A 17,079-nucleotide genomic window follows, 5' to 3' on the forward strand; every position below is an offset into this window, starting at 1 on the left:
CTCGGCTTCGGCTCTATTGCATGAGCCTTTGTCCTTCCGCTTTCTCTTCCTCTACACGTTACCGACGCTGCCTAATCCTCCTCTTGACATAGATGTCGCCTCTGCTCTAACCCTCACATTGTCCTCTTCTCGTTCGCGCTCCGCAGGACCTCCACGTCAGTATATGATTTATATAAACGAATTCACCTCCTAAACTTCCGACCTCTCGTTTACTCTCGCCTCTGTTTGTCTTCTCTGACCCGTTGTTTCTCTTTTTATTGTTCTTAACTTCCTCTCTACTGCAACCAAAACGGGACCATTACAACCAGCCCACTCTTCTTTTCTCCTCCATCATTCAAGTGAAGAATGACGGCCTATTCATAATTTTTGAGTGGAACATTTGATAAATTTGCAAATCTCCGAATACACTCAATCAGACGGTCAATATTGATTTCCTTCATTACAGATAAATTTTTCAATATTTGAGTGCCTAAAAGGCTTCATAATTAAATGATCTTGGGCTCGTATTTCTCTCTTCGAGTCGCCTGATTTGACCATATGCATGCCAAATTTTAAGATCGTTTTCGCTTTCAATTGATGCACTAAACCTTTAAGTGTTCAATCAAGGTTGATTTGAATTTAAATTGTATCACTTTAAGTTTCAATGGGTCGTTTGGTCGAGATGCTCAATTTAACTATAAATTTACTGAAATGGGAGCCCGTATGATTTTGAATTTGAATTAATAATCTTCTAGCTCTAAAATACATCGAGATTATGATAAAATTTTTTTGATGATACATCATGACTAAATATCTGGGGGCAGTAGGTTTTTTTTTTCTTGTACGAAAAATGTTTATTTTCATAAAATGCCGAAAAGCAATCATCTATCTAGCCATTAATTTGTTCCGTGTTAACAAATGTTTCTCTACTTTTTGCTTATTGTCATCCCTAAAAAAATGGAATTTCTTCAAAGTCGAGTTTGAGAAATTAGCACTGGCTGTCCTTTTGTTCCAGAAGATGTGCTGCATGTGGAAAAAATGCTGAAGGTCATTTTTCTGAAGGATATGGTTGAATTATTTTCTACTTTTTATCTAGGTTGGAATGCTTCTTAATTTTTTTTATTATTGATTGAATTCTTTCATTTGAGCATAAAGTTGCTGTTATTTAGAGGATTGGAAGAGTTTTTTTTAATGGATTTGAATGCTTCGTTTACTTTATATTATATTCAGTTTGTTTCTTTATATGCTTTATTCTCTGTGCTGTTTCGTTACCTTTATTTCTGTTTACCTTGTTATTCATCTATACTTGTTTTGTTCACTTTCTTCCTGTGTATTGCAACAGTGGTTCAACATGCTTAGAACTGGAATGGTGCTTACAGTCAGAGATCTTCTGTCGTGGATTTCCTTTATAAATTCGACAGAAGGAAGCCTTGGCTCAGAACATTCATTCTTACATGGTGCCTTTCTAGTTTTGCTTGACGGTCTTAGTCTGGGTAATTATTTCACACGGACTTCATTCTTTGTCTTTAAATTGTGCACTCATTTTTGGTTAATAAATTTATAAATTGCTTTGTAAATTTTTACCTTTAGCGCCATTTGTTTCATGCATCATCTGGGGATTGGATGATACCGGACCTAGTACGAAATTCAACGGAAAACTCAAAACAAACTTTTACTGATGTAGAGAGAGTTACAACACAACACAACATAAAATAACAATAGGTGACACTAAATGGGTTTCACATTTTAAATAGTTCAGATGATTGAATAAGAGTTACAACACAACACAACCTAAAATAACAATAGGTGACACTAAACGGGTTTCACATTTTAAATAGTTCAGATGATTGAATACATTACTACAGGTAATACATTTATCCCGAAGAATAAATATGTCACTTGTAATAGTGATTCAATCACCTAGACTAAAGAATTTGTGACATCTGTTTAGTCTGCGAAATTGTTTTATTTGCCGACAAGTTCCCTTACATAATACGAGGATTAGATAGGGTTTATTTTATCTGAGTTTCAGGTTCTCTATAGAGGCAAGCCCCTATAGTTAATTACATCTTAAATGACTGAGGGTCACTTAAGAAAACTCTCGATTAAGATCAAGTGGTTTTGTCTTCAAGATTTCAAAGTTTAGGTTTTCACGATTGGACATAGGAAATCAAATGGGAATGACTCAAAATAGGAACAATTATTTAAGAAATCCAAAGGAAAAAAAGGTAGGAGATATCACAGATCCGGGGAAAATCCCGGTGAACTCCCAATATCCTATTGTCCGGCTTTATGTTTTTGAAATGATGTTTATTTAATATTTCAATATTGCAAATTATTTAGGATTTCAGATTTATGTTTACACAATATCGGCTGTGCAAATAGCCTAAAAAGATAGGAGGATTTACACCGTACCACACGGTAACCTCGGAATCCTAAAGTGTTAAGACATATAATTGCACAACAGAGTTGTGCAAAAAGCCTAAAGGGTGATCCTATGGGTTGCTATTTAAACTAAGGAAAGTGTATAGTGTTGTGAAATTGTTTTGCTATTGCAGATTCACCTTGAAGTTGTTCCTCGTCGTGCTGTCCACGATGTTCGCTCCAAACTCCTCGTAGTAGCACCTCCTGGTTTATTTTTGGTTTTGAAAATACACTTAACCACTAAGTTTTCCTAAACTAAGACATAGTGTGTATAATAAATAACTAATCATGTAGTATAAAAGAAAGAAACGATATAGTGTACAGTAGAAAGAAAAGACAGTATAACAGGCTATGAAAATAATATAACATGCTGTGAGATAAAATATTGTAATATAAATTAAACATGTACATCTGGTAGGTTCATTGCTCCTTTAAGTTTAGCTATTATGCGCTGTGTAAAAGAGGAAAGTATGACCTGAAAAAGATTTGAGAAAACAGGTAAATCGTAGGAAGAAAACAAACAAATAAAACAAAATACAATATCACATATAAATGACCAAAAATATGAGATTTATATGTGATATTGGGGATGTCCCCAATCGTCAGGAAGATCTGAGTGTAAGACAAACTCAAATCCCGGAGCATTGGGTTTCAATTTTGGTCAAATTAAGGTAAGAATTTCATTATTTGATCTAATTAAATCAGTCATGAATCACAATCAAGTGCACCCTCGTGCCTAGTGTCCTAGCTATCTCACAAACTGGGGTCAGATGTTTGGTCTTTTAGGATCATTTGATAATTAGGAGGATGAACTCTCTCATGGTGTGCTCCTAAGGTCTAGGAAGCCTACACTTTAGTTTAAACTTGAAGTGCCTTAAAGTGTCTAACTTCAACTAAATGTCTTTCAACTAACCCTCAAACCTCTTTAGATTAAGCTAAACTCCCTATCAAGTTGGGGGAAACCTATAGTTTTGGCAAAAGGGTTGTGAAGTGTGCTTCAAGTGTAATTAGAACAATTGAATTTAAGTTTATTCGAAACTTAAGGGACGTAAGTGCAGGTCAACTAATCTTTCCAATCTATGTCCCTAATTGTTACGTAAACTTTCACTTTCTTCCAACTCCTAAATATTCTTCCAATTTATAGTTTCATCTTTCATATGCAAAAGGAATGGTAGATGGTTCACTATTCTACCCCCCTTTAAGTTTTATCACCTCGAAAATTCAAATCTAATTTTAATTCTCTCTCCCTTTCTCTTTCCCATATTTCCCTTAAGATTATGAATCATTTCTGAATATAATTAAATCGAAAATTCTCATTTTTAACTTGATCGTTAAAAAAAAAACAAAAACGAACGAAAATGAGACCGATACATTTTTAAAGCCAAGCCAAATCAGTGAATTTAAAATTAAATCATGAATGTATCACTCTAAAACGTTTAAATTAGTTAAAAAAAATGATCGGATTAATCCTGAGAAGGATATCCTTTCCAAGTGACACTTTTATGGATTTCCAAACCCAACATGAATTCAATTTATATCAAACTCAAAATGAAGCTTCAAGAGTCTTTTACATTTCATAAAAGAAGAGACTAATTAATGGAAAAAGTAATTTTCTAGTCTTCTAGAAAAACATACCGATGTCAAAAATAATTTAATCCCAACCTCCATCAAAAGTTTATAATGAGATATCAATTTAACATGATGTAAAAAAAATGCTCTCGATTAAGACTCCAACATCATAACAGACTCACGGGTAAGACCCAAAAGGAAGGCTCCAAAGGCAACAACACCAAACAATACCCAAAGTCAACACAATAGGTATCAACTTATTTTTATTTGAGCTTGAATTAATCATAAAAGAACCATAGGGGGAAGCTCATGACCAGGCTAAAATAAGGAACAAATCAAATTCCAGCCAATCCCAACATTGATCACAATATACAGGGGTCACGAGTAAAGTGTAACAAAAGAGAACCGTAAGGCAACACACACCAATTGAGGCTTACGGGTAGAACCTAGAATAGGAGCAAAACAGCCACCAAATCACCCCCAAACCAGATTTAATTAAGCTCTAAACCAGCTCACGGCTAAGGTTTGGAAAAGGAGCAAAACAGCCACCCAATCCACCCCAAATTAACTCACAAACAAACTCACATGTAAAACCAGGGAGTGTAAAACCAGGGAGGGAGGGAGGGAGCAAAAACAACCAACAAACTATTTTCTTAACAAAGCCAACTGAGCCCAGCACAAGAGACAAACCGAAGCCAGCAAGAAGGAACAAATCAGTAAAATATTTCAGCCAACATAAAACACTAAAAAGAGCCTAAACCGAGCTCAAGAAAAGAGCCAACCGAGCACAACACAAGGGGCAAACCGAAACCAGCAAAGAGCAAATTAGTAAAATATTTCAGCCAACATAATGCACTAAAAGGAGCCCAAACCGAGCTCAAGAAAAGAGCCAACCGAGCCCAGTACAAGGGGCAAACCGAAACTAGCAAGAAGGAGCAAATCAGTAAAATATTTCAACCAACATAAAACACTAAAAAGGAGCCCAAACCGAGCTCAAGAAAAGAGCCAACCGAGCCCAGCACAAAGGGGCAAACCAAGGCCTAAGGAATAATCCCAACAGTAAAACATTTCAGCCCCCATAAATCGCCAAAAAGAGCCCAAACCGAGCCCAAGAACATGGCCAACCGAGCATACCAAATAAGTTAATTAAAATGCAATTTCTAACATGTATTTTAGCAAGGGGGTAACAATAGAGGATCATGAAATGAGCCTCAAACATGTCTTTTCCAACTCACAAAAGCAATTTTCAGCATATATTTCATCAAGGGACAGCAAGAGGAAATGAAACATAAGCCCTAAACATGCTCTTTTCTAACTCTTAAAAGTAATTTCCAGTATATATTTTAGCAAAGGGGAAGCAATAGAGGACAAGATATGAGCTCCCAAGTATATTTTCCAGCACATAAAAAAAATTCCCACACATATTCTGATGAGGGGCAGCAAGAGGAAATAAAAATATAAGCCCAAACATGCTTTCTTTGCATCCCATAAAATAATTTACAGCATGCATTTCATACTTCCAAATCGAAAATAATATAGACAACCCTCAAACATGTTATAAAGGAATAAAAATGCATTCCAAGATCAACTTAACCATGCTTTCGAGTGCTTCAAGTAAGGAAAGTAAAGATGATCCATATATGATGTTTCTTTTCTCACTATCTAAGCAAATACTCATGCTTAAGCCTCAAAATGAATTTCCATATTTCATGCCATCCGAAATGATATAAAATGGAGGAGAGGAGAAGAATACCTCTTTAGTGTAGACTTAAACAAAACACTAAAATAAGATCGAAGAAAACACCACAAAAATTTCTCCTGCAAACCTCACACCGAAGTTCTTTTCGGATTTCTAGTTTCCCAAGCCGTAAACCCTTCGAACGACAGAGATGAAGGAAATTTTCTTTCGAACAACAAAGAAAGAGTAAGTCCACTTGCTAGCCGTGAAAAAGGAAGAAAGAAAATGTCAAGCTCCTCTAGGAATTTCTTCTCTCAAGAACTCTCCCTTTCTCTCTTTTTTTTTACTCGAGTCGATAAGCCAGACAGCCAAAAGAAGATGCCAAAGACCCCCCTAATAACGCCGTAAGCCAAAATCCAGAGAAACAAAAAGAAGCCACCTGTTTTTCCGCCCTAACCAGCCAATCGAAAAGAGAAAAAGAAGAGTCACAATAAAGAGGGAACGAGTATAGCCTCGAGTAGGAGGAACGTCAGCCAGCCCGCCTCCTCCAATTGGAGAGCCGAACGGCTGTCGTGCCACGGAGAGAAGGGGAAGGGACGGGGAGGAGAAGTGGATCCGTCGTGGAGCTAGGGCACAGAGGCGAGAGGGAGAGCCGACGAGCGTAAGCCCTATTCGAACCCGTGATCGGGCCGAACTGAGGGAGAGAGTGCGGGTGAAAAACCTAAATAAGACTCAGGTTTAATATAAATATAATTTAAGGATATTTATATAAAAGAAAATATTTAATATTTTGAAAAAAAAAATTTTAATTTGTGTTTTATCCATGTATCAAAACATAACAAAATTGATATCATTTTTGCATAATTCTGACGTTCCGGACGTGCTGGCGCGGTCCGTTTCGCCTTCGGAAGTCGTTTTGACAAATTCATTGATTTGCGTGCCAATTTTCTCGTGTAAAAAATATGACAATATGGGTGTCCCTTTCTACCAAAATTGGTGTCTCGGATGCGTTGACGTAGTCCAATTTGTCGTCGGTGGTCATCCGGAGAAGTTAGCATTTTCACCCGTCCTCTGGGCTCAATTGAAGTCTGACCTCGTGCAATTTTGTGAATTTTGTGCATTTGGTGTTTGTATGTAACAAAAAAATCGTGACGATATTTTCCTAGGGCTCGAAATCCTATTGAGAACTTCTCCCTGAGTGTTCACACAATAGCCAAAATAGCCCATAACCGTTCGTTCATAAGCTGATGGTCTTGTGCCATAAATGCTAGACATCAAAGGAAAATAGGAAGTGGTTAGAATTTCTAAAAGGGCGGGTCTTAATTCTAGTTTTCTAAGACGATCAATAGGAACTCCTAGAGATAGATCCTAAGACCCTAAAAAAGAAATGACCTAAAAAATGAGATCAACAGCTGGGCAACAGATTTTGCTGTAGAACAGTGGTGACAAGGGCCGGGATGAAGGCTGGGGACGGGTACAATAATGCTAGATTGTAGGGACAAGGAGGTTGAAGGACGGGGTGACGTTCAAGGAGCTGACATCAAGAGTAAGTCGTTGGGGGAAGGTGGCTGGGTGTGGGGATGAAGGATGGAGAGGCTGATGACTGCTGGAGGGGGGAGGAGTAGGGATGGTAAAAAGGAATGATACAACACCACCTTGGAGTGAGATACAACTGGAACACCGCCACCTCCTCGGATACAACTCTAAAATAAGGAAATTCTCTCTACACAGGAAATCAGAAAGTAGAACACAGACAAAACTAACTCTAAAAAGAAAAACAACACATATTTAATAGTTAATAGATTAAATAGGAAGGGAAGATTTCCCCTTTTAGGCAACAACTAGAAAGGAAGGAGGAGAGGAGCGGGCGACAGTCCCACCCCTTCAAAATTTTGCCCCAGGCTACTCGACTTTAGGTTACCTTGGACCGGCCTCTAGTGGGCCGACCGATTCACTAGCAGGAATTCCCTTCATGGGAGACCCTACTCCTGCGTCAGGGAGTCCGCTCTCGCACTAGTCTCTCGGAGTTGGGGGAGCTTTGACCTCATGCGTCAAAGCTTCTGGTTGTCTTCAATTTTGGGGGCATCTGGGTCCCATTGTCGGCTGCGCTGCTGGTCAAAACATTGAAGTCCCCTCAATCTGCTCTCCTGAGACTGTTGTCCATGCCTGTACTGTTTGATCCTCCCAAGGTTACCCATGTTTAGGTCAGTCTGATGTGCCATGAGAATAGTTTGCATCTTCCCGCCTGTTGGTCGAGCTGGTGGTTTGGTGTCGACTGTGAGACCCTGACATCCTCTCTGGTGTATTTTTCTGTGTATAAATCCAGTGTCTCAGTCCTCATCTTATGTCCTTACTAGAACTGACCCCACTGACGCTGCTCTGCCGATAAGACTTCTGATCTCGGGCTCTACCGAAGGAAGTAGAATGACATACTTTCCCTCCTTAGTAAATGAATAAGTGTTTTTGAATCCATCGTGCGGAGTCATCCGGTCAAACTGTCACAATCGTCCCAACAGAAGGTGGAGGGTATCATAGGGATCACGTTACGCCACACATGGTCCTGCAACTGGCCTATGATCGATAACTCTATCTAACATCTCTGGTCAATCCTGATCTAATTCTCCTTTAGCCATGTCAGTGAGTACGACTGAGAGTGCCTCTGAGTCGATGCTATGTTTTTGCTGCTCCCGCAATTGATGATAAGACTGCATACATTTTTGTTCACTGTGCAGTGGGTGTAGAAAATATTGTGGCGAAGCCACTGCAAGTCCCTCATGTTAATATCGGCCTATAGGACCGTCGAACTACGAGTGCCTCTCCTTCAACTGGGGGGAAGATGTATCTCACTCTGGTCCTTGGCTGTCTCCTCCTTGCTAACCTCCACGACGTCCTGATTATAAGTGTGACTACTTTGCTCGTGGGACAGTAAGAGGCGATGTGACCGTAGCCTTGACATATGTAACACTTCCTGGCCGAAACAATGTTGGAGGGTCTACCCATCTTCTGCTTCTTCCCTCTATGATCTAGAGTTACTCTCTTGCTCGGGCCTGCCTGTATTTTTCGGGGTACTTTTTTTGGTCGTGGTAGCTGTAGGTGATTGCCTGCCTGAAAGATTACTGTTGTTGTATTTCCATCTTTAGGGCTAGTGTTGGACATCCCCCATCGTCCTATATGGTTGTAGCTATATCACATTGCTAAAACTAGCTTTTAGGCCCCCAAAGTATTTGACTGCTTTATTCTCCTTTAGCTCAGTTGAATCACACTTCATTTGCAAATGATCAAACTGTTCCGTGAACTTTACTATTGACAGATACCTCTGCTATAGGTGATGGGGCATCAAAAACATATCCTGACGATAATGGGTTGGGAGGTGACATTGCTTTCTTCATCTTCTCGCACATGAGAATCTTTTCGCTGCCTTCTCTTTTCCTTTGCCACTTTAAGTTCTCTCAGCACAGATAAACACTCTTCTTCAGCTTGATAGCCGTTAATTTGACCCGTCTATCCTCTGACACATCTTTATACTCGAAGATCCACTCAGTAACCCATAACCAATGAATGAATTCCTCATTATCCATACCTCATTCGAACTCTGGCAGATCTACCTTGATGTCAAATTCTTTATGTCCTCCAAATGATATCCCTCTCTAGGCCTCCTCTAGTATTGGATTCCGAAACGTCGTGGCTTATTTTCTTCGTCGTTGAAATTATCCATTTGGAAGGGATTCAGATCTTCACTTTCTCCTCTTCGACTCCCCAGATCTCGGTTGAAGGTAACTTCTTCATGTGTTAATTCTTCAATATCTGCAAGCCTTTGTTGAAGGTGACGAAGCTCCCTCCTTATCTCTTCTCGGGTAGGCTGGGACATCAATCTTCGAGGTGGCATGGCTAGGGTTTAAGAATATGAAGAAAAACATTTGTGGAGATAGGGTTTGGTGAAATCGTAAGAGGTGGTTGAGGGTAGGAATGAAAAAAATTTGGTGGAGGGGTAATGTTGATGCTAGGAAATTCTAGGATAGGACTAGGGTTGAACTAGCTCTGATACCAAATGATATCATACATAGTAGGAAATTCAATGAAAAACATAAAACAAATTTTTATTGATGTAAAGAGAGGGTTACAACATAGATTTCGTGGAATGACCGCTGTCGGGATTGCGGTAAGTTCATCCCGACATTGCAGGAAGATGCTTTGTGTCATTTTCTATGGTTATGATAGGTTTTTTCTTCTTCTCTGCATATTGAATCTCTTTGCTGTGTTTGAGATAGTCTCACTAAAAATCCATGCTTAATCTCAATTTAGGCAACTCCAAAACACGTCTTTCCAAATTGGATCGTGGTAAAATAATTATCCATTCTTTTTTAGCATATCCAGAGTTGGAACAACATGTAGATGGGTATTTTCATGTGTCAAATATCTGTTCATTTAATATTTAACTTGTATTTCCCAGCTCTCGTAGTTAGTTAGACACATCGATAAATAAAGCTATTTGGTGGAACCGATCATGGAGTGAAATCTACGACATCTTGGGCCCCCATCAGTGGTAGCCACTCAAGATGTCCAACGACTTCTTTCTCGTAGTTAGTTAGACACATCAATAAATAAAGCTATTTGGTGGAACCGATCAGGGAGTGAAATCTACGACATCTTGGGCCCCTATCAGTGGTAGCCACTCAAGATGTCCAACGACTTCTTCAACAGATGTTGTCTCTTTTTTGGTATCAATTTCTCAGACTTGCTACTTTCTAGAGACAATAATGTTAATCCTGCTAGAGTCTTTCTCATAAGTTTAGCTTGAATCACTAGTGTCTCCTTCTTGTTACCTCAAAGTTGAAACTCGTCTCTGATTTCTTTATCTTCGTTTGTGCATTTTCTATTTCTTCAATTGTTTCATGTTCAATGAAAGAAATCATTCTTCTGCCTGGGCAATTTGAAAATTTGTGCCCAAAATCGTGGCACTTGACACACTTCTTATTTGGGACGAATTTTAGAGTGTTAGAGGTCTCCATTTTGTCTCCACTCTGAATTGATTTTTCCATTGGCGGGATAGGTTGTAATGCTTTACTATGTGTACTCTGTCTGCTTGATCATGAGGTTGAACTATGTTTAAGAATTGTGTAAACCTGATATTGGTGTGTTTTTCTCCCCCTTTAGGGCTAGGATCTGAATGTTCTTTAATGTCCTATAAGACTGTAACTGTATCATATTGGTAATAGATGATCTTGATCCTTTCAAATATTAATCTATAATAATCTTCTTGGGCTCAACTAGCCCATTTTTCAACTTAAGATGCTTGAATTCTGCTGTGTACTTTACTGAGAGATCTTGTTCTTGTAAATGATGAAGTCTTAAAGACATGTCATGTTTGTAATTAACTGGTAGGTACTTGTGTTGTAGTTTTCATTTCACCTTGGACCAGTTAGTGATTTTATTTTTTCTTTTATGCAATCAAAGATGTTTCAGGTTCTCCCACCACAGAGATGCACTCTTTTTCAACTTGATGATTACTGGTTTTATCATTTTGTTCGATGTCCTTGTACTCAAAGACACGTTTCACTCTCTGGAGCCACACTGTAAACTCATCTAGATCCATGCAACCGTCAAAATCCGGTTAATCCACCTTTACTCTAAAATCCTAGCTCCTCTTAGATTCCACGCCGAATTGTAAAGTTAGTGGTTCTTCTTCATTGAAAATCGCGTGCTGGAAGAGATTTACTTCATACTCTCGATTTGATTAATCATTATTGTTGTTATGGTTTTCTCATTGGACTATCTTATCTGGAAGGCGACTAACCTCTATTGTAGTTGGGGAATTTCTTGTTGCATATTCTCTATAGTTTACTCTTGAACACCTTTTTTTGAAAATTTATCGTAGGCGGCATTGTGTCATTTCCTCCCGATTAGAATTTTGGACAGATGTAATATTGTGATTCAAGGTTGGTTTGGGGCTGTGGTTTTGGTGCTGGGTACAACGACAACAACAAAAGCCTTTGTCCTACTAAGTGGGTTTATCTACTTGAATAGTTTTTCTCCTCGTGTCCTATTTTCATTTAATTTTAATAGATTAAGATTGTTTTTTATATAATAAGCCCAAGTCTTTTTAGGTCTACCTCTGCCTTTCTTAACATAAGTTACATCTAAATATATAGTCTCGTAATAGGATCATCAGCTAGTCAATGTTTAATGACCAAACCATCTATGCTAACTCTCTCTAATCTTGTCCGTCACTGGAGCTACACCAACCCTATCACATATATATTCATTTCACATTTTGTTTAAGCCACTCATCCACCTAATCATTTTTATCTCGAGAACACTTAACTTTGTTTATGTTTCTCTTTTAAAGGTCAACATTCAACGCCATAGAGCATTGCAGGTCTCACCACTATCTTATAAAATTCTCCTTTCAAGCTAAGCAGTACTTTTCTGTCACACAAAATCCAACTAACTTGAATTCTACTAATAACATCCTCATCTATATCACCATCACTTTGAACAATAGAACTGAGATATCTAAAAAATTCACATATTTTAATGATTTGATCACCCATCGTTGCAACTGCCACTAGAGCTACTTCTACTAAATTTACATTTCATGTATTCAATTTTAGATCAACTCAAACGAAGGTCTTTAGACTCCATTGTCAACCTCCATTATTCAAATTTTCCTGAAGTCTTCCCTGATTTTATCCACAAAAAGGATTTCATCAACGAAAAACATACATCACAGTAAAACCTCCTGTTAATGTCCAGTAAGAGCATCCATAACTAAAGCAAAAAGATTTGGGGTTAAAGTCGATTCCTGATTTAGTCCCACTGAAATAGGAAAATACTTGGTTAATCTTCCTTTTGTATGTACAAAAATAACATCTTTAGTATACATATCTTTAATGACTTTTGGAATCTTATCGTACTACAACAACAACAACAACAACAAAGCCTTAATTCCACTACGTGGGGTCGGCTACATGAACCTTTTTCTCCATTGCGTCCTATTTAGTGTCGTGTTTACATTTAGTTCTAATAAATTAAGATCATTTTTTATACAATAAGCCCAAGTCTTCCTTGGTCTACCTCTACCTTTCTTAACATAAGTCGAATCTAAAACATCTACTCTCCTAATAAGATCATCAGATGGTCGACGCTTAATGTGACCAAACTATCTAAGACGATTTTCTCTAATTTTGTTCGTCACAGGAGCTACACCAACCCTATCACGGATATATTCGTTTCACATTTTATCTCTATGTGTAAAGCCACTCATCCACTTGATCATTCTCATCTCGACAACACTTAACTTAGTATTATGCTTCTCTTATGAAGACCAACATTCAACGTCATAGAGCATTGCAGGTCTCACCACCGTCTTATAAAATTTTCCTTTCAGTTTAAGTGGTACTTTTTTATCACACAAAAGGCCCGAAGCATTCTTCCACTTCAACCAACCAACTTGAATTCTACTATTAACATCCCCATCTATATCACAATTGTTTTGAACAACAGACTCGAGATATCTAAATCGTTCACACCTTTTAATAATATGATCACTCAAAGTACTACTAAAATTACATTCCTTGTATTCAATTTTAGTTCTACTCAAATGAAGGTCTTTAGACCCCATTACAGACCTCCATAATTCAAGTTTTTCTTAAACTTCTTCTCTCGTCTTATCCACGAGAAGGATATCATCAGCAAAAAACATACACCAAGGTACATCCTCCTGTAATTGTCCAGTAAGACCTTCCATAACTAAAGCAAAAAGTTATGGGCTTAAAGCCGATCCCTGATGTAATCCAACAAAAATAGGAAAATATTTGGTCAATCCTCCTTTAGTTTGAACCCAAGTAATAACTCTAATATACATATCTTTAATGACTTGAATATAAGTCATGTCAACATCTTTCTTCTCAAGAACTCTCCAAAGGATTAAGTTTTATAGGTCATTTCAAACTTTTTTCTTAGAACCTATATCTAAACCTATTGAAGGAGCATAAACACTTAAAATATTAAAAATTTTATTATGAACAGTAATCTTAAGAGATATAATTCTATATCTAATTCTATTTATTCTTACAACATTATCTTTTAAACTCATCTATAAATACACCTATACTATTTCTAGTGCAACTAAAGTATGACACACCAACTTAATCCCTCTAGAATTTGCACAATATTTATTCTTAAAAATGGGGACCAAAATACTCTTCCTCCACTTCTTAGGCATCTTTTTAGTCTTTAAAATAATATTTAAAAGTTTAGTAAGCCAAGAAACTCTATTAAGCCAAGAAACTCCCAAATCTCCTAAATGTTTTCATACTTCAATTGGGATATCATCAGGTCCTACAGACTTTCTACCACTTGTTTTCTTTAAAGGTATAAAACAAACTCAACATTTTTACAGTAAAAATGAAATGTTTTATTAATTCTAACAATATTAAGATCACTAAGGTCGATAGTATTTTCAGAAACTTCGTTCAGAAGTTTATCAAAATAACTCACCCATCTTTGTTGAATATCTTTTTCTAAGAAAAATACTTTTTGATTTTCATTTTTAATACAGTTGAGTTAAATCTTTAAACATATAGCTTTCACCCTCTTACTGTACGTTTTTTCTAAATCAATAAAATTCATAAGTTGAGCCTTCTTTGTTTCTCTGTACTTCTCCATCAACACACTCAATAAATTTATAGCTTCCATAGTAGACTTGCCCGACGTAAATCTAAACTGATTATGAGAAATCTTTGTATCACGTCTTAACCAATGTTCACTTACTCTCTCCCATAATTTTAAAGTATGACACATCAACTTAGTTTTTCTATAATTTTCACACTCTTGTGCATCTTCTTTATTCTTAAAAATGGAAAATACTCTTATTTGACTTAGACATCTTTTTAATTTCTCCACTTCTCAGGCCTCTTTTTAGTTTTTAAAATAATATTAATATGTTGAGTTAGTTAAGAAACTCCCAAATCTTATAAATTTTTTCACACTTTAATTGAGATATCATCAGGTCCTACTGTTTTTTTATTCTTTATTTTTTGTAAAGCCCCCTTATTTTTTACTAATGCGACGATAAAAATAAAATATGTTATTTTTATTAATGATTTTAAGATCACTAAAGTAGATCGCATTTTTTAGAAACTTCATTGAAAATTTTATCAAAATAGCTCACCTGCTTTTCCTCTAAGAAAAACACTTTTTTTACTTGAATTAAATATTTACTTTTATTTTTTCTTAGTTTGGCTAGTTTATACATATATTTATCACTTTTAGTATTTAATCTATTGTAAAGATTACTAAAAACAGAATCATTCTCTAAGACTCTCTACGAGTCATCTTATATTTTTTTTTCAGTTTTCTAAGTTTTTACATTTAAACCAATTTTTATAACATAACTTAAAATTTATCTTTTCTTGCACATTCTTATTTCTCCACTAATTAGTTTTATTTATAAAAAAATTTCCTTTTAATTATCAAAGTATATCTTTTGCTACTTGTTTAATTGTGTTTGTTACTTTATCCCACATTGAATTCGTCGTTTCATGAACATATTAAATTTTGAGATTTTGATGTTTAATCATAAAAATAATTTTATTTGTATATTTTAGTTGTCTCAATGTAATTCTATAATAATGATTCTTTGTATTCTTTATCTTTTAATTTTTTTTTCTTAAAATACAAAACTAATAATCGATTTTGAGTTATTAAATTTTCACTTAGAATAATCTTACAATCTTCACACTCTCGACCTTCTCATTTTCTCATAAGAAAATAATCAATTTATGTTTTATTGGATCCTTTCTTATAAGTAATAATTTGTTCATCTTTTTTCTTAGACAAAACATTAACAATTACAAAATCATACGTTAAAATAAAATATAATATGCTTATAACTTTTTCTTTAATCACTTCAAAATCATAGCCATCATGAATATTTCTAAAATCCTCTATCACTCTACCAACATGTTCATTTAGACATGCTCCAAAAATAATTCTTTCCTTAAGAGGTATCATTTGTATTAATTTTTCTATGTCATTCCAGTTTTTTTTTTTTAACCAATATCTAAACCTACTTGAGGAGCATAAACGCTTATAAGTTCTTACTTTCAATAATTGCTAATTATCTTTTGGCTTTATATTTTTTTTATTTTTTTTTATTTTCTATTTAGAATGTTCATATTACACGTGGTACCCTCTTTTTATGCTTTCGGTTTAACTATGTGATAACTGTTTTTAATTAATTTCAATTTATCTGTCTGCAATAAATCTTATTCTTGCATGTTAACAGGCACAGGTATGATAAAAAGTGAGGTTTTAAGGTTGAGAAAATCCTCGCTACATCATCTTATTGAGGAATTGAAGGTTAGTTGGTCTATAATTTATGATCATGTAATGTTTCTCTTTGCTAGGATTCATTGTGAAAAGTTACTGAATTATTTGTTGTAATGACTAGCACTTGGATAGTGCCATCTTTGTGGAACATAATCATGCTATTACCCTTCCTTACTTGATCTTGTTGCGTGGCATAGAATCTCCTAAATCTATAATAAATCTCGTGTATGGGATAAAACTGATTTTGCTTTAGTACCAATTGGTTGATAATTTAGCCAATTTAGCTTGGCAACATTTCATTCTTTTATAAGCCAATTACAATCGGTCCAATCAGGCTACAACAATGAAAATCTGGCTCATTTTTCTTACACTTTAGACCTACAATTATTTTTGCCAAAATTTTTCTTTTTTGTTAGATATATTTTATCCGATAAAATTAATCTTCTAGGATACCGATAGATTTGAGTTTGATTACATGGTATGAATGGATTAAATTTCAAAATCCTTATTCTTATCTTTATAATCCACTCTTTATTAATAAAGACTCTGGACTTGTATACAGATACAGGATCAAATACACGTTTGCAAAGAATTTCTTCCCTGGACTCACCTCGAGCTCACTTTTTTATGCAGACCACTAGGACATCAAAAGTTTTAAAATCGTATTAAATTCTTAAATTAAACTAAATTTAACTCGAGCAAACTTTAATATTATGCTTTTATCTCAAAATGATCTCCCCTCATTCATGTCCTCAATGCAAATCACTTGAATCAGAACACTTCGTTGGAGAAATAGCAAAATCCAAAATTTCACACCCAAAGCTTTTCCTCAAAATATTTTCGATACCTGCAATTTTAGTATTCAAAATAACTCGTGGAATAGTTGAAATATAATCTGTACCTCAAAAACCTAGTTTTCTTTCCCTTCTTCCCTTTTCTTCCCCTCCTCCCATTTTCTTCTCCTTTCCTTCTCTTCTATCTTTTTCTTTTTTATTTCTTCTCCTTCCCAGCTGCCACTGAGTGTAGTTGCTCTCTGATTCTCCTCGAGCAATAATAACAGAATGAGGAAAAATGCTATAGTATATATATATATATAT

At 35.9% G+C, this 17,079-nt stretch overlaps 1 protein-coding gene across 1 annotated transcript in view; it reads left to right on the forward strand.

The window, feature by feature from the left end:
• The window catches only part of LOC110017904 (midasin-like), a gene marked incomplete in the record, with an annotated part of 124,351 nt that overhangs the window by 51,558 nt on the left and 55,714 nt on the right, over window positions 1-17,079 (forward strand). Inside the window, 2 exon segments of the mRNA XM_020715060.1 lie at window positions 1,322-1,472; window positions 15,939-16,012. Coding sequence (XP_020570719.1) covers window positions 1,322-1,472; window positions 15,939-16,012 — 225 coding nt within the window.

This window comes from Phalaenopsis equestris, unplaced genomic scaffold (assembly GCF_001263595.1).
Source record: "Phalaenopsis equestris unplaced genomic scaffold, ASM126359v1 Scaffold000002, whole genome shotgun sequence".
Lineage (NCBI taxonomy): Eukaryota > Viridiplantae > Streptophyta > Magnoliopsida > Asparagales > Orchidaceae > Phalaenopsis > Phalaenopsis equestris.